Genomic DNA, 21,143 nt, shown 5'->3' with positions numbered 1-21,143 from the left:
AAGCGAAGTAGATAATAAATCACAGCAATAGTAGTACCATGTATTATTTACTCTTTGATTTTTCGACAAATGGCTTTCGTCAGTTGTCAGTGTCAACTGTCAATGTGAAGTTTGACTTAAAATCACATGGAAATTAATGAAATAAATGTTATGATTTCGATAAATATCATTTAAAACAATTGTTTTAAAATGTCCGACCCATTAATACCTACAAAACCTCCGGGAAAGAGCTGGAGAGAAATCAATCAAGAGCGAAAAGCATTAAAGCGTCAAAGAAACGAGGAAAAGATAATAAAACGCGAAAAGAGGTTAGCTCTAGAAAAGGAAGTAGAAGTGAAAGCTCAAGAAGAAGCAGAGATAGAAAAGAAAAATGCTGAAATATCAACAATAAGCATTGCTGTTCCAGGTTCAATTATGGAAAATGCCCAATCAGCGGAACTGCGAACATATTTGGCGGGACAAATTGCTCGAGCCGCTTGCATATTTTGTGTTGATGAAGTAATTGTTTACGATGATATTGGAGATAAATTAGATACAAAAAAATCTAAATTGGAAGATACTGAAGGATTAAAAATAGCTCGAAAAAGTTGCGTGCAGTTAGCACGTATTCTTCAGTATTTAGAATGCCCCCAGTACCTTAGGAAACATTTTTTTCCTATACACAAAGATTTGGAATTTGCAGGTTTATTAAATCCTTTAGATGCGCCACATCATTTAAGAATGTCCAATGATTTTAAATTCAGGTATACAATATTGTCCGAGCACAAGATAAAAAGCATGTTACACACCATCAATTTAAACTTTATAGTTGAACTGCACAGTTAGAACTGAAGGAGTGTCAAATTTTGAAATATCAGTTTAATTGTACAGTTTAACTATTTAGTTAAAACTGAATCTGTTCATCATACAACTTACTAGCTTTTATTTGAGTTGACATTAATTATTTTGAATTTCAGGGAAGGGATCACAATGAACAAGAAAGTAAAACCAGGTAGAGGTTCACAAGTCAATGTTGGATTATTACAAGATGTATCATCTGACAAATTAATAAACCCTGGTATTAGAGTTACTGTTAAAATGCTACCAGCTGTAGAAGGCAGTAAGAAATTAAAGGGTAAAATAGTGAGTCTAGCAACTCCAAGAGCTGAGACAGGAGTTTACTGGGGCTACACTGTAAGAATTGCTACCAACTTAAGTCAAATATTTACACAATCTCCATATAAGGATGGGTAAGAACACATTTTTATTGTTTAAAATATGCTTTAGATGGTTTTTTTCATGAATAATATACAGTAGAACCTTGATAATTCAAACCTTGGTAACTTAAAAACATCTATAACTTCACAAAATAATATGTTCCCTTCCCATCAGAGCCCAAAACCTCCACAACATAGACCCTTGATAACTTAAAACCTCTATAACTTAAAGTATTTTGTGTTTCCCTTTGTGGACTAACTTATTGAGGGTCTACTGTGACTGTTTAATTACCTTAGTGTATAAAATCTAATACTAATTTTTGTTTATTTCAGATATGATTTGACTATTGGAACATCAGACAGAGGTACTCACATTGATGAATTACCAAATAAGGGTGTCAAATATAACCATGCTTTGATAGTATTTGGAGGGTTACAGGGCATTGAAGCTGCATTAGAAAGTGATGAACAATTGAAAGTGGATGACGCAAGTTTGCTATTCAATCATTACATAAATGTTTTACCAAATCAAGGTTCAAGAACTATTAGAACTGAAGAAGCAGTACTTGTAGCATTATCCAGTTTGAGAAGCAAGTTAAAAGCAGAAAATGAACCTATGGTTTTCAAAGAAACTGGTATAGCTACAAGTTCAATATTCCCACAGGAAAAGCAAGATATTCCAGATCATTTGGGTAATGAAAATAATATAGATTTAAGCAGATTTGATTAAAAAATACAACTGTAAAATAACTGTACTTTTATTTAAAATTGTACAAAAATAGGAATGGACCATTGGACCCTTACAAAACAAGTTCAAACAAAGTTTACTCTTAAAACCCTATATAAAATGTATATAATAGTTAACCTTTTGTATAGAAATTGTTTCTTAATTGACCTATTTAGTATTTTTAAGCTTATCAATAGCTGTTTGTACAGTATCTCTGAGTAATTTGATTGTTGCCATTTGATCTTTTGACCCAGTAACAGCGGTCCCTGATACTATCATGTTTGCTCCAGCCTGGAAATATAAAATGGTATTACATCATTACACAGTAAAAATGCTTATATTTATTTGCAGTAAAATCATAAGTACTTCATTACAAATTTAATCTGCTGATAGTTTAGTTGAATGCATTAATATCTAAGTGTGAACTGCACTGATTGTTTTGTAACATGATTTTGTCTTAACATTTAATTACATCAAATTAACAGCCATTAGAAAGTGTTTAGTCTGGGGGCTGTATCAGCTACCTATTAACCAGTCTACAAAGACAAAAATGTATAAAACCACTTAGCTTTAGGAATAAATCATAAAAAAGCACATATATTTAATAAATAAAACAGTAGTTCACTCACATTAGCGCAACAATCTATTGTTGTAGGTCCAACACCACCGTCAACCTCAATATTTAGTATTGGGTAATTCTGTCTGAGGTACTGGACTTTGGTCATCTGGTCCTCCATAAATTTTTGACCTCCAAATCCTGGCTCTACTGTCATAATGAGCACCATATCTGCGACTGAAATATATTCTTCCACCTCTTCAACAGGTGTGCCTGGCTTGATTGCAACTCCAGCCTGGATAATTTAAATATTTTTTTAAATCAAAAAACGAAAACCGACTAAAAGACAAAAATTACTAACGTTCAGTATGCTTATTTAGGAAAAATTCAAAAATTACTGTAGTCATTAATTTTGAAAAAAAGTAATGAATCACTTTAAACAGGTCATAAATCTTAGAGTAATAATTGTACATATATCAAAAACTATTGAATTAAGTACCTTTTACTTTTTGAAGTCTATTAAAATATACAAAATCAATTCATTAAGTAAACTTTGAGCATAATTTAATATTTCGGCAAGGTATTACATTCCATGACTCAAACAATATATTCTACAATAACATAATTATTTGCATGAACATTAACTTGTCAGGAGAGTCAGTGACATGTGTTAATGATCTCTAATTAATCATACTAATATTATAAATGCGAAAGTTTAGATGGATGGATGGATGTTTGTTAGAGTTTGTAGCCTAAACAGCCGAATAGATTTTTATGAAATTTGGTACAAATGTAGATGATAGTCTTTAGAACTATTGTTTTTTTTTAAATTCCACGTGGACGGAGTCGCAGGCGAAAGCTAGTTATATCATAAGTACACTGTTACCTTCATTCCATGTTCCTTTATTTTGCGACAAATCTCTTCTACATTTGTAACGGGTTCAATATGAAATGTGTACTGATTCACACCTGCTTCAGCCATTGGCACTATCCACTGCAAGAACAACAATGTTGAATATAGTACCTTTGAGAATAGATTTAGCAGTTGACCTTTATATTATATATTTTGTTCATAACCAGTCTGAGAAATTGCAACAGCAGAAAAAGTCCTTAACAGTAATATAAAGTCAAGTAGAAAGAAAGATCTCGAAAATTAAACTTATTCTAATACTTTTACATCTTATTACTTTTACTCCTGTAGTTTCACGAAAACCTTAATACCTCAAAATATTAAGATAATGGCATATTACCTGTTCTGGTCTAGATACCATCATATGGGTTTCAAAAAAAGCATCTTTTATATGATTCCGCAAACATTTAACAATTGGATGACCAAAGGTTAAGTTGGGAACAAAGTGTCCATCCATCACATCTAAATGCAAGTAATCCGCACCATTATCCAGTAGTTTTTGAGATTCTTCAAATAATTTTGATAAGTCCGAGTTAAGAATGGAAGGTCCAATAAGAGCTTTCAATGAACGACTCATGTTTGTGTACAGCACAAGTTTAATTAAACTATTAGTAATGAAATTATTATGGTACTTATTAGGTTAACAAGGAAGGTTAATGTTATCCCTACATCGAACTTAGATAATCAAGGTTATGTTATGATTATTTTCCAAACAATGTGTCAAAGTCATGTCATGACGTTTTTTAAATTCAGACAACAGAGACAAAGACAGCTAGAGCTACCGCCACTAATTATAAGAGTTACTTTTTGTAGTCCGATATAATTTATAACATATAAAAAGCTATTTATTATTTGTATCAAATAAAATTATATTGAGTCACATAATGTAAGCACATTTTAAACCTAAAACATTTTTAAACGAAGTTAAAATTAACCATCTAGATAATTTAACATCCGGGCTAGTCTTTCTTTTTTAGCAATTTATTTTAAGACTGATATAAATGCTATTGATATTTATGGCAAATATTCTGTATTTAATCTCATTAGTTATTATCCACGTTTGGTTTTGTAATTATGTGGAATGTTACTGCAATTTGAACAGTTGTGACGATTTACATAATTCGATATGTAAAGAGGCGAGTACTAATAATATCAAGTACCTGCAGAATAACGCTTGCAGTACGAGAACAGTATAGTGGGTAGGTTTAAAACGCGTAAAATGTGTTATGATTTCAGTCAAATGATCCAGTAAACCGCTGCATCGATTACGAAAAAACTGTTATAACAAGCAAAGATAAGCAAGATATTCTGGACAAAATAAACAGCAGACGGAACAAAGTAGCATCGGGTGATATACGTTCTCTCCCTTCTGCGGAAAACTTGATAAAAATGGTTAGTAACTTAGACGTTATAAGATGGTAATGAAAAATGTATACAATGTTATTAAAACGACAGATATGACATAACTAGAAAAGTTGTAGACACCTTATTACTCTTGCGTTTGCAGGTTTGGAGCGACAGTTTACAACATTCTGCGCAAAGATGGGCAGACCGTTGTTCGCCGTTTAAAGAGTTGGATTATAAAGATATCTGTGGAGATTCAGGTAATTTTATGCCTTGAGTTATTGTTATGATATTTCATATAACTGTATGCACATAATTAATTTGTTCTTCCGGTAACTAACTGAGAATTGTTTAATGTCGTTATACTCGAGGAAAGTCCAACGTGCGATGATGGATGGTTCTATTACATTACGTTAGATGAATATGTTTTTATAAGATTAATATACCGTAAGGTAACGTAAACGTGTATTGCAAGACAAGTCGTTAATGAGTATTGTTTACGAAATTTTTGTGAAAAAATATAAAAATTAAGTTTTATAGAGTTTTCTGTAAATCAGATCAAAGTGTTCACTATTACTCTATACTTTTATAGATGGTGTTAAAATCGGTCAAAATATCGCCACAGTGGTTGGCGACGCACCTGGCTTGACGCCGGCGATATTAGTGGACGTGTGGTACATGGAACTTTTGAACATGAATGCTTCATTTATATCGCGATATCGCAAGTACGTAACATTTATTATTATAGATCAGTGACGTTAAGTGGTCCCCTTAGTGTAGATTCAGTATGAGACATCTGTACTGAGGTTCTCTATTGGCATTCAATTTCATTTTGACAGCGATATTTTGACTCTTTTCAAGAAAATATCATTTATTTCAGATATAACCATTCACGTCAGCATCATTACGACTACTTCACACAACTAGTTTGGGCAGAATCCTATCAAGTAGGATGCGGTGGCGTTAAGTTCAAGGTATAGTTAATGTACATTTTATCTACCAGTTATATCTTTTTTTTTTTAACCTATACTATTATAATAAAGCGTAAACACGCACTTCTTTGTTGCCTAAGATGTCTGCAATTACGGCATTTTTTTAAATAATTCTAAATTTTAATAATAAGCCCTACACTTACGTCAAGCTTTAGGCTATATATTTTCACGACATTAAACTTAGGGGGTAAATATTTTGGATAAAAACCCTAATGTGAGAAAGAGACCATAAATTGCTGCTGTCATTTTGACAAATGTGAACATCATCATCTCCCCTGCCTTATCTTATGTGAACAAAATGATTTTTTTTATTTTCATGCGGATGAAGTCGCATGGGAACAGCTAGTTTTATAATATAAGGTGGCAAACGAGCAAGCGGCCACCAAAATCCATCGAAATGGAGAGCGACCGCTGCCCATAAACATCCGCAATTGCAGATGTGTTGCCTACCCTTAATTGAGAAAAAAACCCACATAAAGAGGACATTTCCTCTTCCTATGCGTCTCCTCCACCGTCATATTCACTTTTTCTTCCCATCCTTTGCTCTTAAGAAAATGATGGAAAAGGAAAGGGACTAAATTTAGGCCTCCGGCACCACACTCATCAAACGAAACGCGGAATTACTTCCACTTCACGCCTGTTTTCTGTGTGGTGGTATTTCACCGGGCGAGCCGGCCCATTCGTGCGAAGATGTTAAAGCGGGCTCTACCACTGTAAAAACATTTTCATCATCTCAAGAACATTGTAAAAAAATAAGTTTCGATTGCTGGTAAACTTTATTCTGGTATTAGAAAAATATAGCGGATCGACAACGTGTTCTCTGGATGGTAGATAGAGCACGTAAAACATAACACAATTATCCCAATATTGGTTTTGTCTTCAGTGCAAAATATCGGGTATGATTTATACAAAGGACGATAAAAATAATATTGTAACTTAAATACGTTCAAAGACTGTATTATTTTTTCGTGACAGAATCAAAGGGTTACTTTGAATTGAATAACATTGTTATTTCTATTGCTAACGAATACGTATTTCTGTAAAATAAAATCAAATCAAACTCTCATATATACAAAAGATATTATTACAGTTGCATTTATATGGATATTTGAATGCGTTGTTAGACTTGAATGAAACGCAATACCTCGTTAGGTTCGTACCGTCGTTATCCACACAAATTGAAACTACACTATTACGTAGAGGAGAGAGGTTTCTGAAGGAAAACGGTTTTGAAAACAATTGGCATGATACTCTAGTTAAGAAGTCAGTTAAATCAATTTTTAAGTAACAGACAATTAATAGAATCATTTTTAAAGGAATTCACCAATGATAGAAGAAACAGAACAATCAACAGATTAGTTTGTAATTTCTCGCCAAGTGGTAATCAAATCGGACAATCCGTATATCATGAAGGTCATCCTTGTTCTCACTGTCCTTTTGGCGGATCCTGCGACTTGAAATATAATTTTTTATGCAGTAAGTGTTGCCAATTCCGTAATAGAATTCCTATATTATTTTTCATCTGTTATTATTTTTAATGTAAATCCATCTTCTGTATTTATACACCTAGTTATCTTACTTTTCTTTTGGCATCTATTATCCATCATTTAAACATTGCCGCATCATTTAAACCGCCCCTCACATTATCAAAAAAATCCCCAGGGATTCAAAGTACAATATCTATTCGTAACAATTCATTCGTTTCTTAGATGTTGAACTTCAAGAAAATGCCAAAGAAAATATAAAAAGTTATGGTGAAATATTTAATAGCAATCAACACAATGCTACAAATAATGCAAAAATAACAAACGCTAGTGGAAATATAACAAACAATGAACAACAAAAAAATACAGACAATTATTCTAAAGCTGTACTTGAGAATGTTGATTTAAATCATGGTGAAGAAAACGTAACAGGATTTGATTATTTTGCTCACATATTACATCTTACCAGTTCAACTAAAAAAACAACAAGTCATATAAAAACTTGCAAAGATGTTATACCTGTTGAAGAATTTATTGAAATATTTAAAAAACGCTTGATAAAAGATCAAACGTTGAAACAATATTTATTGGCTTCAAAAGTTTTGGATAGTAAAGAAAATCTTGAAAATGGATACACCGATGCGACCGTAGCTGATATTATAAATCATATACATAGCACTAAAGCTACGTCAACAACTGTCAAACCAACAGAACCGGATTATTTTAACTCAACTCTACTTGTGAATTTAGTCGAGGCAGTGATTTTTAGAAATAACGGTACGAAATTACAATATTTACACATCGTAATTTGGTAAATTTATGTTACAATAATGTTGTTTTCTCTTTTGTAGATAATACATCATTAAAAGATGGAGCTGAAGATACTACTGATCCTATGTCTGATGTTAGTGCTGTAAAAATTAAAGCTGAACTTGGAGAAGTTTTGACTAATTTACATTCTACCGGGCATTATTTCTTTCCTGAAGATGACACTGAACAGAATGCCAACGAAACAACAGAATCGTATTATGATAATACTAGTGCAGCTGTATCTGATATTGTATTGGAAATTCAGGAATTAAAACGAGGTCAAGGAACTAAAGATTTTTTGGATGAAATTATTGATTCCGATTTAGATACAGATAATGCGACCGATGATTTCCCATCATCTACAATCATAAATACGGATGAAAATGGTAAATAACTCCGATTACTCAAAGCCAAACTCTGTTATGTAGAGACAACTAAAATATAGTAATGCTACCCACAGGAAATAACAAGATATTACCTGGAAATTTCAAAATTATATTGATAAAGAAACCTTTAAGGAGACGAAAACGATCATTACGTAAGAAATACACAGACATGAAGATTGGAATAAATGACAAAGAAAGGAAAAGAAAGACCCATAAAGCACGAAATAGTGATAAGATTGTTTATGAAATTTACTATGAGGATGTATTGAGAAAACTTGCATCAGATTTAGGCGCTTTGAAACTAAACGATCGCTTTCATTGCACTGGAGCAATTTCTCATTCAGTACAAATTAAATCAACCTCTGTCATATTTATCTTTATTGCTTTAAATTTAATTTTATGACAAGTTCTTAATAAAAACGTTTAAAGGTTTTCTTACTTTTATTCTTGTCTAGTTATTGCATATATAGTTGTTATCACAAAGGTGCAATAAAAAGTAAATTTCGTCTATGCTTTGATATCGTAGATTTTATTTCGTTTTAATAAAGAAAAAACATATAAATAAATAAGTATTAATTTTCATGTAAATAAAATAATACAAGATATCATTAGTAAAAGTAAAAACGCGTAATTATCGTCTATCGCGCCGCCACTACAGAAACATTTTCCAAGTAGATTTTGATTTTGATTTTTATTCCAAGTTTCTGTTATTTTACTTAAAACCTTATAATATAGTTCACCATAATACAAATTTTCGCTATGACGTGTTCCACTCTTTTTCATAATTCTTTTGTAGATCATTGGGTAATTATTGTTTCTAGTGTCATCTCTTTTCGCTCTGGCTGGCAAATTATAGCAGATACAATCATTAGTTTCTTTGTCTTTTCTTTCATTTTTATCTAATATTATACTTGTTATTGATTTCTTTTCAAAAGATTGTAAAGATTCTAATTTATTTATATTTTGGTTTTTAGAATTTGCTTGCCCTCTAGAATTTCTTCGCCGAATATCGAGAGATCGTCGTTCACAATAGTCGTCGTCTATTTCTGTACTCGTAACAACGTCGTCTGATTCTTCCGTACTTGGTACTAGTTTGTTTCTATCCATATGATCGCGAGTACATGTGGATGTACGTGTGCAACCGTCCACGTACCCCGGTGGAGTTTTTGAGCCACGGTCACTACCGTCATTATCAAATACAACACTACCGTTACAATCGGTTATTTGTGGAATAGTCCAAGTACAAGTGAGTTTGCGAGTACAATGTTTCATACGTAAAAAGGGCGTATTTGCTGTAATTTCTTTTTTAGTAGGGACGATAGTAGATTCTTTAGTTATGACACCCACTCGTCTAGCATCCCCTCCTTTATTTCGAAGTTGCATCAGCTCATCAAATGATAAATACTTTTCTGTTACGGAAGGCAGTTCTCTGTTCATATTAGTTGTTACCGACATTAGAGTTATAAGTTCAATACTTGTTGTTCCAGTTTTCGTTTTTGTGTGTTTCAATTTCTTATTTGATAATGTCGTATATCGAACAGCTGTTTTTTTCTGCAGAGTATCATCCATTTGCCAAAATGGCATTAAAGTTGTAAACCGAGTATCGCTTCTTTTATGTCTCTGCCTGAAATTGAAAATTGAAACAATGAGAAATATTTAAATTAATATGAAAATCTCGAGAATGTACTTTATTACCTGCCTGTTAAATGGATTATTTCGTTTTCTTTTATATATGTCTAATAAATCAAAGCTTTTTTTCGCTGGTACGTGTGTTGAAAGTTTATTTTGCACGTTTTCTCTTCCAATGCGTTCGCGTAAATGTAAGTTAGGTAATAAATCGTAGTGGTAGAACGTACCAGTATTTTTAATAACATCGTTTGTGAATTCATCTTGTGTTCTTAGAAAATTAGAACAAATTATTTGAGGGTTATTTTTTAAACATTGACAGTAACTGCTCCAAGCTGTGCTTCTTTGAGTGGTTGAAGTGTAAGAGTCGCAAGAACAAATTGAATAAAGGAATGGAGAAGTTGCTTGCACATATTGGTTTCTTTGAGTCCAACAATTATTTTTTTGTCCCCTTGTGCATTCTGCTGTTTTTTTGTTATCACAATTGCTCCGCAAAGCATCTTTTGTAAATGGTGAATTAGACTTTCTAGTGCAAGATGATTCTTGTTTAAATTTTAGAGACTCCTGTTTATTGAATGGAGGTAATGAATATATTGAGTCTAACTTTTGTGATTCAGATTCAATTTTCTTATTCATCAAATTTAGGTTATTGGGTGAGTCAATTCCGTGGAAGACTCTCCAGGGATTTTCTATTTGATGAATGTTATGATCTCGCATTCTAGATTGATTAAAAGGTTTTTCCCAAAAGTTGTGTTGAGGATATCGTTTAACAGCAGCTTAAATATAATTAAATAACAATTAAACGATTTTTGAACACTTAAAAATTATGTAATTAGACCATTCTCAATTATTTTAAGTTTTGTATTGTATTAGTTACGTACCGTGAGTGTTATTAGTAAATATAGTAGTTAGCTTCCGACTTTTTACTTTATTTGCGGTTTTATTATGAAGAATCCAATCAGTGTTGTTTGACAAATTGATAATGCGTAGTAAACTACTGACTGGTGGATTTTGTGATGTAAATATTTCATCTAAAATAAAATAAAACAGCATTGAAAAAATTTTCGGGAAAATGGAAATTCAAAAATAAAAAGTCGCTTCATGACATAGATTTAAATCAGAATTTATATAGTCCAATAAATTGCTTTATTCTATGTAAACCTTTAATATGATTTTTGTTAGGCCTCCAACGTCGCCCTGGCAACTACTAGCCACGCGTCGTTCTCACCACATTCAATTGAATAAGAGATAACCTCTTACTATTAAGTAACCTATTAGTACAGCAATTAATTAATTAAATGATTTTACCATTACGTTGTACTTTATTACATAATCCTTTATAGTTTTCATCGGGTACCATATCTTCGGGGCATTGAGTAGCTGGATATCCAATTAAATAGACAGGTTTACCATAAACATTACCTTTTGGAGCAAAGTTACATACAAGCCTTAGTACTCGTACATTCTCTATCTAGAAAGTTTTCAATTTAAATTGTAAAGCTAATATTTAAATTTAGTGATTTCAAATAGTTAAATCTACTTACATAGAAGCTTGCCTGCCCGCATCCTACCCTATCGGTGTTTGCCCAAATTAATTGAGTGAAATATTTGGTTCTGTTGTCAGACCTGTGTCAATTAATATTAATTAAACCCGTGACAGTCTTATAATTTCAAAATATTTTAACAATTCTACTTAATTTTTATTCCAAAATCTTATTTTGTCAGTAAAAAAGGTTACTTTTAATGTCGTGTTATAGTAATCTTACTAATATTATAAATGCGAAAGTTTAGATGGATGGATGGATGTTTGTTAGAGTTTGTAGCCTAAACGGCTAAACGGATTTCGATGAAATTTGGTATAGATGTAGAGGATAGTCTGAAAGAACACATAGGCTAATCATTTTTGTTTTATTTAATTCGGACGGAGTCGCGGGCGAAAGTCAGTATTGTTTAAATGTTATAGTAATGTTCATTATGCTGTGGCACGATAGTTGTTCAAGTATACAAAAATATTACAAGCTCACTCATTGTAATATGTAACACTTCCTCTGTAATCCAGTGATTGCATAAACCATATTTCTATAAAATTTGCTATGTTAAAGTTTGAAGACAAGTCTGACATCGTTGCTATGTTCTGGCCGACTTCAGTAGCTTCTGTGAAAACAAAAAGATACTGGTCGTCCTTATTCAGTAGACGACCTGCTTTTGTTTTTAAGACTCTCCTGTGCGCAACTCAAACTCCAATTATTGACAAACAAACTGCACATATTAATTCAAATTAAAATAAAAAGCGATTCGAAGAGAACATCATATAGTTATATAACAGCTACCCATATATTACATTACATTTTACTTTATCCCATGAATTTTAAAATGAATTGAAAAAAAATAATTGGAAAAGAGAAATGAGCTGTAGCCACCATTTTTGTTATTGACGTTCTTCTGTCCGGCTTTAGATCTAAAGGAGAGTAAATTAGGAACGTTCGTCTTAATTATCGTAGATTTGAGTAAAGAAATTAATGAATTCGTACCAAGATTGCGACAATAGTCTTCTTTGTGTGGTCGTGTTGATGGATCGCACTGGTCGGCCCACCGCTGTGCGAAAACCGCTAATTCATCCGACCAAACCTTTAAACGATTATTTATTGCAAATTATATTTACTACAAAGAAATAGTTTAGGAAATTGTGATTTATTATTGTTACGAGTTTTCAAAGAAGAAAAATAAATCATATACTTTAACAAGAGAAGTTACATACATTTTTAAATGAGATTTTAGAGCGTATACAATATATAGATTTTTTTCTGCTACAAATACTTACTAATAATGTTGCTACATATGTTTACTAATCATACTTCTTACTTACATTATAAATGAAAAAGTTTAGATGGGTGGTTGGATGTTTGTTAGAGTTTATAGTCTAAACTGAGGAACGGATCTCGATGAAATTTGGCATAGATATAGATGATAGTCTGGAAGAACACATAGGCTACTTGCTTTTTTTAGTTTCCCGGATGGAGTCGAGGACGAAAGCTATTAATGTTATAAAAGTAACTATATTTCTTACAATTTTCCTCATGTTCCCTGCTCCTGGTAGATTCTTTGATCGACCTAATGCAATATAATTTCTTCTCGAATTGATTCTATTCACAATTGATTTAGTATCTACGTTTGTTAGTTTACTGTTTCCATCATACTTGATACAAGAGAGACTTGGTCCTGATTGCTAGTAAAAATTGTAGTTTATTAAATGATATAATAAATGTAAAAACTAAATTTTATCATAAAATTAGTTGAGTTTCTTACTGTAAATAAGCAAAGAGTGTGGTTAGTACATATTTCACAGTATTTGTTAAAGAAACCACTAGCAGAAGAAACGTAAAACATAATTACAATTAATTTGAGTTTAAGTATAATAAAATACATGTTGATAGCGAATTTGTTGACACATATAACATTACGAAAGCCGTAAAGCCTACGAGATTCGCTTAATTTGACTGGATATTAAAAGTTTCTGCGATGTCAGTTGTCAGCTATAATGGATTTTGTTTACCTCTGTTATGTTTTTTATGTTTTATATTCTAGTTATAATGAAGTATATGTTGGATATACATTGCGCGATTATTCAAAATAGTGATATTTCTAACTACAAGGAAATTAACACTAAAAAACCATTTGCATCGTCAAATAGACAAAACGGTAACAAATAATTTAATAATACAATCATCATCCACTTGCCCTTATCCCTTATGGAGGGTCGGCACAGTATGTGCTGCTCTTCCATACATCTCTATCAGCCGTCATATCTGAATCCACTCCTTTCTTAAGCATATCTTCAATATATCAATTTAATAATACAATAATTCTAAAAAATTATAACTTACTGAGTGGATTTAGTTTGAAGTTTTTACACAAAGGTCAACTCCTAGACTACATTAATTAATCCATTTCAGAACCATACCACACCATCGGAACTGCGAGACATCAAACATATTTTTATAATTCAAAAAGAAGCAACAACACTTATAATTTAAAATCTAACATCTTTGACAAAATGTTATCAGACGAGATGTTAATTATACAACAGAATTTGCATAGAAAAGACGTAAACCAGATCCCTTCTGTACATATTTCTACAGGCAATAATGCTCCGACACCAACTCTTGAAGTTAAACAAAAATGGTCGGTTATAAACTTTCTATCAAATGCTATAACAATTAATGAATCACATCATTTTATAGAAGGTAAAAAACAAAACACAACTAGTAATAAAATCAATACAATGAATAAAAATCAATTTGTTGATAATTTTAATGAAACATGCAACAATTCAAAAGATAAAATCGTTGAACTTCGTAGTCTAAATGATATCACACCCGATATAATAACCTCAGATGATCTAGAGAATGGAAGAAAATGCACATGTATGAATACAAACACATACACAAGATGCAGTCATCGATGTACACCAAACAACATTCAAGTTTTAAACTCAGAAGAACATTCACAATCTCTCAGTAACACCGACCATCTCTGCTCTAGAACTACACCTAGTATTCAAGATACTCAACCAAATATACCATTTTATATAACAACTGAAATGTATAACTATTATACTATAACGCCATACCCCGTATATTATCCATGGTTAATTGACATAACAAAGAAAAAATCTAAACATAGAAAGCATAAAAAACCACTTGAACATCTTGATGGTAACTATTATGAAAGCAGCGAAGAGAATAATAGTCAAGAGAGTAATGGTTATGATGATGATAGTATTGAAAAAAATAAATACGATTTAAATACAGATAAGGAAGAAGAAAAAGCTAAGCCATCTAAGGGAAATGTAATTATAAATGTTGAATATGAGGACAAGGAAACGCTACACGGTGAGAAAAGCGATAGTATAATAGACGATATTTTAGAACAAGGAGCAATACAAGTTTCTAATAAAGATAAATTCACTAATCAAATTGTTAGTGATCTAGAAAAGTATTACAATGAAGTTTTGATTAAGGACTGTTACTGTTCTTCAGCAACTGAAATTATAATAAGTATTCGGAGTTTCGTATGTACGTTTTTGTTATTGACAAAAATATTATAATCATTAGTTTTAGAGAACTAAAACATTGTTTCAAATTAAAATGTGGACAACTTGGTGACTCTCTTCTAAAATAAATGGTAATATGTAAATTAAGAAACCTTTATAATTTTGATTGTACTAGTTAACAAACTGTAATTTTCTCTGAAAAATTACAGTAGTTTTCCCTAATCAGATATTTTCTCCAAAACATAAAAGTATCCGTTTTGTAATACTGAATTAGATATATCGCATAAATACTACAAAGCAGTTCAAAAATCAACACATTTCAATAACACGATATCTGAAGAAAAGAAAACAATATTCGTTCAATGATGACAAGATAAAATTTACTACCGCCCGTGACAAAGAGGCAAAAATAAAGGCTGTAGCATAGAACCGCGAAAGCGAACCTTATAGCAATGCAAAAATATTCCATTATTTTCATAGTTTCAAATTCATAGATCTACATTTAAACTTATTGTTGAGAATGCTTTGCATACCATTTTCGTGTTCTAATGTCCTTCCGGCATTATATTTTTCTTAGCTTTCAGTTCGCATTTGTAACGGTGTCTTTAAAGCTTTAATTGTAATGTGTTCCGTGTCACTGCTAAATTATCGATTTGGTCTTTTAGCTGAAAATGAGTCTGTAGTTACGAGCGTCGTAACAACAACTTATCTCAATAAAAGATTAACGATAGTAGGCTGTTTGGCCTATAAAAGTAATCTAAGAATCTGTATCAAAGGAATTTTTTGGTTACCAAAGGCGCGGGTTGCTTTAATCTTGTGCTCAAATATTTTTTTAACATTCAGGCCTTGTCCGAAAATTCTTGTAAATTGTCAGATAACAATCCATCGTATTAAATACATGATGGAAGTAGCGGATTTTCCTAGTAAATCTGACAGTGACGTCACTTTTAAACTATCAGCTAGTGGTGGGACGGGCCCTAAATAGTAGGAATTCTAATAAAAATATTACGACCTTTAGAGCCTTTTCTAAAAATTTTTGTTCATTCGTCTCAATCATTACACGTTAATTAGATTCAATTGACTTTTATGCTTTAGTTATTGTAATAACCTCAAATGTAATCGCTTACCAAAGTAAAAAAAAATACGTAAAGCATGGACTTAATTTTCAATTGTATTTTTTTAAGCAACAAGCAAAATTCAACTACGCAATTTCTAGAAACGTGTACGTTTTTTCATCTCGCTGAGGCTTAAAACTCGATTTTCTTTTGTTACTTCTGTTTTTTCCTTTTTGGACCGTTTGCGCGAGAACTATAATCAGCGGAATTGCTGTGGAGTGTGTTGCTATAACATGAGGCAGCATAAATGAAGGAAGAGTGTACCGCCAAGAGTATATGCTGGCCAGAAGTATAGAAAGCAGCCAAACAAACCGAACCAGCTGATATGGTTGTCGCTCTCTTGTAAGCGAAGTTAATCGCCGTTTTAGTTTAATTTCTGGTTTTGTCTATGTTTTGTGAATAAAAAACGAGAACTATTTTTTGTGATGAAATTTAAAAGTGAAATAAATAATTTGATGTTTTGTTGCACCGATAGCAAGTAAATTAAATAACATCTGCATGGAACTACGTACGGAGCCATGTTTATCAGATTATGGTAATCTATGTTCACGAACATTCTGCGGTTACTTTGATGTCATGTTGCGAAAGACGAAAGCAATATTAACGTCTATAATACGATTTTTATTTAGTTTATTACCACAGGCATGAAAATACTAAGAAGTTTTTTTTTTTATACTATGACATTTTTAATTAAATTTGTATTTCAAATTAGTTTAGAAGTTAAATGATATTTGTAATTAAGTTGTGGTAGTATTTTGTACTCGAATTTAAAATTTAATTATTAAAATAAAAGAGTTTTTTTTTTAAATAAATATCGCACAATGATTGTATAAAATTATGGCAAGTTGTAGTAAATTGCGTCCAATTTATAACTGAAGCATTTTTAGCATACACTTTTGCTGTGAAATATAAAAGATTTTTCTACGTGACCCCAGTCCGTTGAAAGCATATTTGTATGTCCAAGTGTCCGAAATATTTGCACGAAATATGAAAGAGTTATATCCTAATATTACTGATATTAAGAATTGTGACATGTTTACTTTGTTCTCGATTGTATCAAATTTGGACCCGAAAATAGCTAATGTTCGGAAAACGTTGGAAATAAAACTTATTAGTTCGTTATTCTCAAGTTGCCGATTACTTCTTATGAAGCTTAGTAATATGACAAATGAGACTGCTTTTGTATAATAAAAGCTGACAAATGAGATAGCCACCGGAATTCTCCAAAATAGCGAAGCGACCGCTGCTAATAGACATCCACATTTGCAATCAACAGAGGATGGAACGCGCACAAAGATATTTTTTTTCTTAATTTCCACACAAACACATTTGCGGGCAAAAGTTAGTATTAAAAAAAAAGTGTTTGTTAATACATACTATGGCATTTTATTATAGGACTACCTTTCGCCCGCGACTTTGTCCGCGTGGAATTAACATAAACAAAAGTGAGTAGCCTATGTATTCTTCCAGACTATCCTCTACATCTATGCCAAATTTCATCGAAATCGATTCAGCCAATTACGCTACAAACTCTAACAAACATCCATCCATTTAAACTTTCGCATTTATAATATTAGTAAGATAAGATTATATTATTGTATTATAGATTTCGTATTGAATTATTATTTTCTATATTAACCAACAATTTCGATTACTTGTTTACACTTAATAACGATATATAAATGTCAAAATTCACAATGGTGTGTTTTAGTGCAAGCATATTTTACTCCAAACTAACACAGAAATGCACTTCGTATTGAATGCCAGTGTAAAGAACAAATTTTATCATTTTAAAATCGGTCGCTTTTATAAAACGTCATTTTCCTAAAAGAAAACCAATATTTGGAGAACAAACTGAAATCTCTGTACTCTATCTCGAAGAAAATGTAATTAGGTTTATTATACTTAATAATTTTATGAAAGTTGTATTGTTTCGGTACCACTTCTATTCATTGCTAGAAGGCTTCGTTCTATATGCTGGTATAAATTAATTTACTTGAACTTTTAAATTAAAAGTTAGTTTTATAAAAATAGCTAAGTAAGGTATACGAGTATAGTACAAATCTCTGTAGCTCAAGGATTTAGTCGAAGACGAATGGTTTCCTTTTCTCAAGGCGAAGTTCAATTTATGTCGAATATTACGCAGCCTACCTATTTGCAGTTACTTTTTTGTATCTTTTTGAGGACAAAATAAATGGGTTATTTTTTCTTACGTGTTAGATGACATTTGTTTCAAAACAAATAAGTGGTTAAATTACGATGCGACGAAACAAATGTCACGTAAAGACATAATCTATTTCCCCTTTTCGTCCATTTTTTATTATAAAATAGCGGGAAAGTGGAAGTCTACAAATTGGCCTTCATTAAGTATACACAAGATATTTGTATCGATACTCCGAAGGGAAATTTCTTTTCGTGAAGAAGACACGAAATGTTATAAAATTTGATTCAGTATTTGTAATTACATTATTAGACATAACATAGACCCTAGATAACTTAAAACCTCTATAACTTAAAAAATTTTGTGTTTCCCTTGGACTTTACATTATCGAGGTTCTACTGTACCTACTACGTTTTAGACTCCAGTGTTTAACAAAGAACATTATAAATTGCAAGTTACGTTTTTGTCCCACTTCAACACTAGTCGTCTCAACATATCATTCATCTTGCAGACTACGAGCACGGCAGTTTACGTTCCAATTTCAAAATTCAGTGTTCATTGCACGTAACAAGAAGTTCTATTTTTGAAAAAAAAAAAACGATATTAACAGTGATGTTGAGAATAACCAAAGTAAAAATAAAGTTCTTTGCAAAAGTTTTATATTCCAACTGCGATTTTTTTTATTACAACTGCGATTTCCGCTCTCAGTAACTACTTTTCCTTATTACTGTCTGTCCACAAGATTGTCATCACGGAATTTAAAAAAAAAACTTAGTAATGTCAAATCGTCAATGTATGTTATTGAAATCTGTTGGGCGGTTCTGACATCTTGTTACCAACGTTTAACCATCCATTTAAGCTTTCGCATTTATAATATTAGTAAGATTAGTCATATTTAGTGTTATCCGAATATTGGATAATGTAAAATTTTGCTATAATTTATCAGTAGTTTTACAAAGTTACTAAATTCCTTTGATATAAAATACAGCAACATTTAAAAAGTAAAAGAAATTAATTACTTTTAGTGTACTTTAATAGAGCTTTTACTGTAGTGGAAACCATTTTCGTTTTCTAAGAAACATCTTTCATGAGTTCGTATGCTAAATACTGAAAGTGACTTTGAGTAACAAAAACAAAAGCTCCTTCAACGTAGAATGTACTTAAAGTAATGCGACAGAAACGAACTTCAAAGGTTTAGTTTCAAGCAGAAGTCAGTAAATAAGATTTCTGTGTACTTAAAAATAAGTAAGTTACGTTACAGTGGTACTTCAAAGGAAACTTTTAAAAGCCGGCAACCGATCTGTGGTTTCTCTAGTCTTGCAGTCTATGGTCGGTTCAACTAAGAAAAGGTGATCCGCCGCAGTTTGCCCCCTTCTGTATAAAACTGTTTCCGAATAGACTAACGATGACCCCAACTAGAAGTTGTACTAATAAGTAATCTCTTCACATGTGAAAGGTGAAAGAAAATTACTATAGAACAACAGACCACTTTTCTTTTTTTCTACTACTTTTGTTCCGTATGCTTATTCAATACTTGTCTGATAGTGTTCCCAAATCGATATCTCATATATTTGCTTAACTCGATCGGCATTCGTGAGTACAACATTTGAAAACGCAAGTGCCTAACTGATTTCATACATATATCCTGCAATCGTACGTAGTATTCGGCCAATTTTGAAGCTTAATTCGAAGAGCAAGTTTCAGCGAACAGTTTTGCTTTGAGCAAATTCTGCATGACTCAAAGTTAGAATTATAGTATAATTTGCGTCTTTAATTTATACAATGTGAAGCTTAAAGAGAATTTTATAGAGTTTTTACCATGATACTTTGAGAAAATATCGCTCAACGTTAAAATGTATGCGATTTTTTATACAGACATTTAGTGTCAGTCTTAGAGAATCTGTAAAATACATGATGGAAATATCGGATTTTGTTTCCTTATCTGACAGTAACGTCATTATTACGCTATCTGGGCCTCTATCAGCCGGTGGTGGGACAGGCCCTAAAAATGTACATTTGAGTACTCTTATGATTATAATTAAATGTCAGTGTATTCAATAAGCAACTAATAATATTCAGATAAAAATAATTTTTATAGCTTAATTCAAAATCAATGATTAAACGATTTATAACAATATTTTACGAATACATTTTTTTCTTTCGCTGATACACATGTATTTAATTGTATATTTAACGAGTAAAGCCAGACCGGTCGCTACTATCGTGATTTTGAAAAATAACTGTCTTTTCAAATGACTTTCCAATCTAAGAAATACGTATTTATAATGGTTTCTCATAGAAGCAGTAAAACTGTAAAATATTCGTAGCATCGTAGCTACGTCTACACGCGCTGCTACGGCTCAGTCAATTTACTTACCAGTTCCAATCTAAAGCGCCCCCTCCTATCATATCTTTTGCTACAAACCTGCTCTAATATTCTTTCTAAATTAATTCTTTAAACGTGCCCAAAACACCGAAATTCAAATTAACTGGAAAAGTGAAATCAGGGTGTCAGTAGCGACTTATATTACCAAAAAAAGGCTAAGGAAAGTAATATCTACAGTTTTTCGGCCGCTGTTGTTTTCATTTTACTTGACAGGTTAATCTTAGATATAAGGGGGAGTTTCACTCGTGTTACAAAAAGTCGTAGCACAATTAACATATCAAAGTAAGGGCCCCATTCCACTTTTATGACTTCTTTTGAACTGACAGCTGTAAAAATGGTAATATAAATTGTCGCAAGCTGATATACAATAGACTTTTAGAGAACATGATTTATTATT

At 31.8% G+C, this 21,143-nt stretch overlaps 5 protein-coding genes across 7 annotated transcripts in view; 3 read left to right on the top strand and 2 right to left on the bottom strand.

Annotated features, from left to right (window-relative positions):
• Nucleotides 1-83: 83 nt before the first annotated feature.
• On the top strand, nt 84-1,946 carry LOC106103729 (putative methyltransferase C9orf114). Of its 2 annotated transcripts, XM_013283574.1 has the most exons (4): nt 218-308; nt 407-743; nt 957-1,229; nt 1,530-1,946. In XM_013283574.1, the coding sequence occupies exons 2-4, from the start codon at nt 415-417 to the stop codon at nt 1,924-1,926; spliced, it is 999 nt and encodes a 332-aa protein (XP_013139028.1). In that variant the 5' UTR covers nt 218-308; nt 407-414; the 3' UTR covers nt 1,927-1,946. The 2 variants fall into 2 exon arrangements, with proteins under 2 accessions (XP_013139027.1, XP_013139028.1); XM_013283573.1 differs by having other exon boundaries at nt 84-743.
• On the bottom strand, nt 1,939-4,116 carry LOC106103730 (ribulose-phosphate 3-epimerase). The gene is made up of 4 exons (XM_013283576.1): nt 3,730-4,116; nt 3,366-3,473; nt 2,553-2,774; nt 1,939-2,214 (listed from the first exon to the last, which is right to left on the bottom strand). Exons 1-4 carry the CDS (start codon nt 3,964-3,966, stop codon nt 2,092-2,094), a joined length of 690 nt encoding a protein of 229 aa, XP_013139030.1. The 5' UTR covers nt 3,967-4,116; the 3' UTR covers nt 1,939-2,091.
• Nucleotides 4,117-4,364: 248 nt separating this feature from the next.
• The window catches only part of LOC106103726 (neuropeptide Y receptor-like), a 37,831-nt gene continuing 21,052 nt past the window's right edge, over nt 4,365-21,143 (top strand). The window contains exons 1-9 of one of the 2 annotated variants that reach the window (XM_013283569.1): nt 4,365-4,525; nt 4,626-4,781; nt 4,897-4,993; nt 5,326-5,458; nt 5,614-5,707; nt 7,042-7,201; nt 7,435-7,986; nt 8,061-8,405; nt 8,480-8,837. In XM_013283569.1, the coding sequence (XP_013139023.1) occupies nt 4,391-4,525; nt 4,626-4,781; nt 4,897-4,993; nt 5,326-5,458; nt 5,614-5,707; nt 7,042-7,201; nt 7,435-7,986; nt 8,061-8,405; nt 8,480-8,808 (2,001 nt within the window). In that variant the 5' untranslated portion in view covers nt 4,365-4,390 and the 3' untranslated portion in view covers nt 8,809-8,837. Of the gene's footprint in view, nt 4,526-4,625; nt 4,782-4,896; nt 4,994-5,325; nt 5,459-5,613; nt 5,708-7,041; nt 7,202-7,434; nt 7,987-8,060; nt 8,406-8,479; nt 8,838-21,143 lie in introns of those variants that run through there. The other variant, XM_013283570.1, reaches the window with a different exon arrangement.
• Nucleotides 8,816-13,467, bottom strand: LOC106103449. Its single transcript, XM_013283229.1, has 10 exons — nt 13,338-13,467; nt 13,099-13,250; nt 12,563-12,659; nt 12,056-12,185; nt 11,576-11,657; nt 11,340-11,502; nt 10,913-11,062; nt 10,101-10,807; nt 8,999-10,025; nt 8,816-8,856 (listed from the first exon to the last, which is right to left on the bottom strand). The coding sequence occupies exons 2-10, from the start codon at nt 13,108-13,110 to the stop codon at nt 8,816-8,818; spliced, it is 2,409 nt and encodes an 802-aa protein (XP_013138683.1). The 5' UTR covers nt 13,111-13,250; nt 13,338-13,467.
• On the top strand, nt 13,571-15,156 carry LOC106103728. Its single transcript, XM_013283572.1, has 2 exons — nt 13,571-13,730; nt 13,985-15,156. The coding sequence occupies exons 1-2, from the start codon at nt 13,592-13,594 to the stop codon at nt 15,136-15,138; spliced, it is 1,293 nt and encodes a 430-aa protein (XP_013139026.1). The 5' UTR covers nt 13,571-13,591; the 3' UTR covers nt 15,139-15,156.

The sequence above is a fragment of the Papilio polytes genome, unplaced genomic scaffold (genome assembly GCF_000836215.1).
Source record: "Papilio polytes unplaced genomic scaffold, Ppol_1.0 DF823731.1, whole genome shotgun sequence".
In the NCBI taxonomy this organism is placed as follows: domain Eukaryota; kingdom Metazoa; phylum Arthropoda; class Insecta; order Lepidoptera; family Papilionidae; genus Papilio; species Papilio polytes.
The sequence above is the reverse complement of the archived record's forward strand: the minus strand, read 5'-3'. Positions and strand labels throughout refer to the sequence as shown.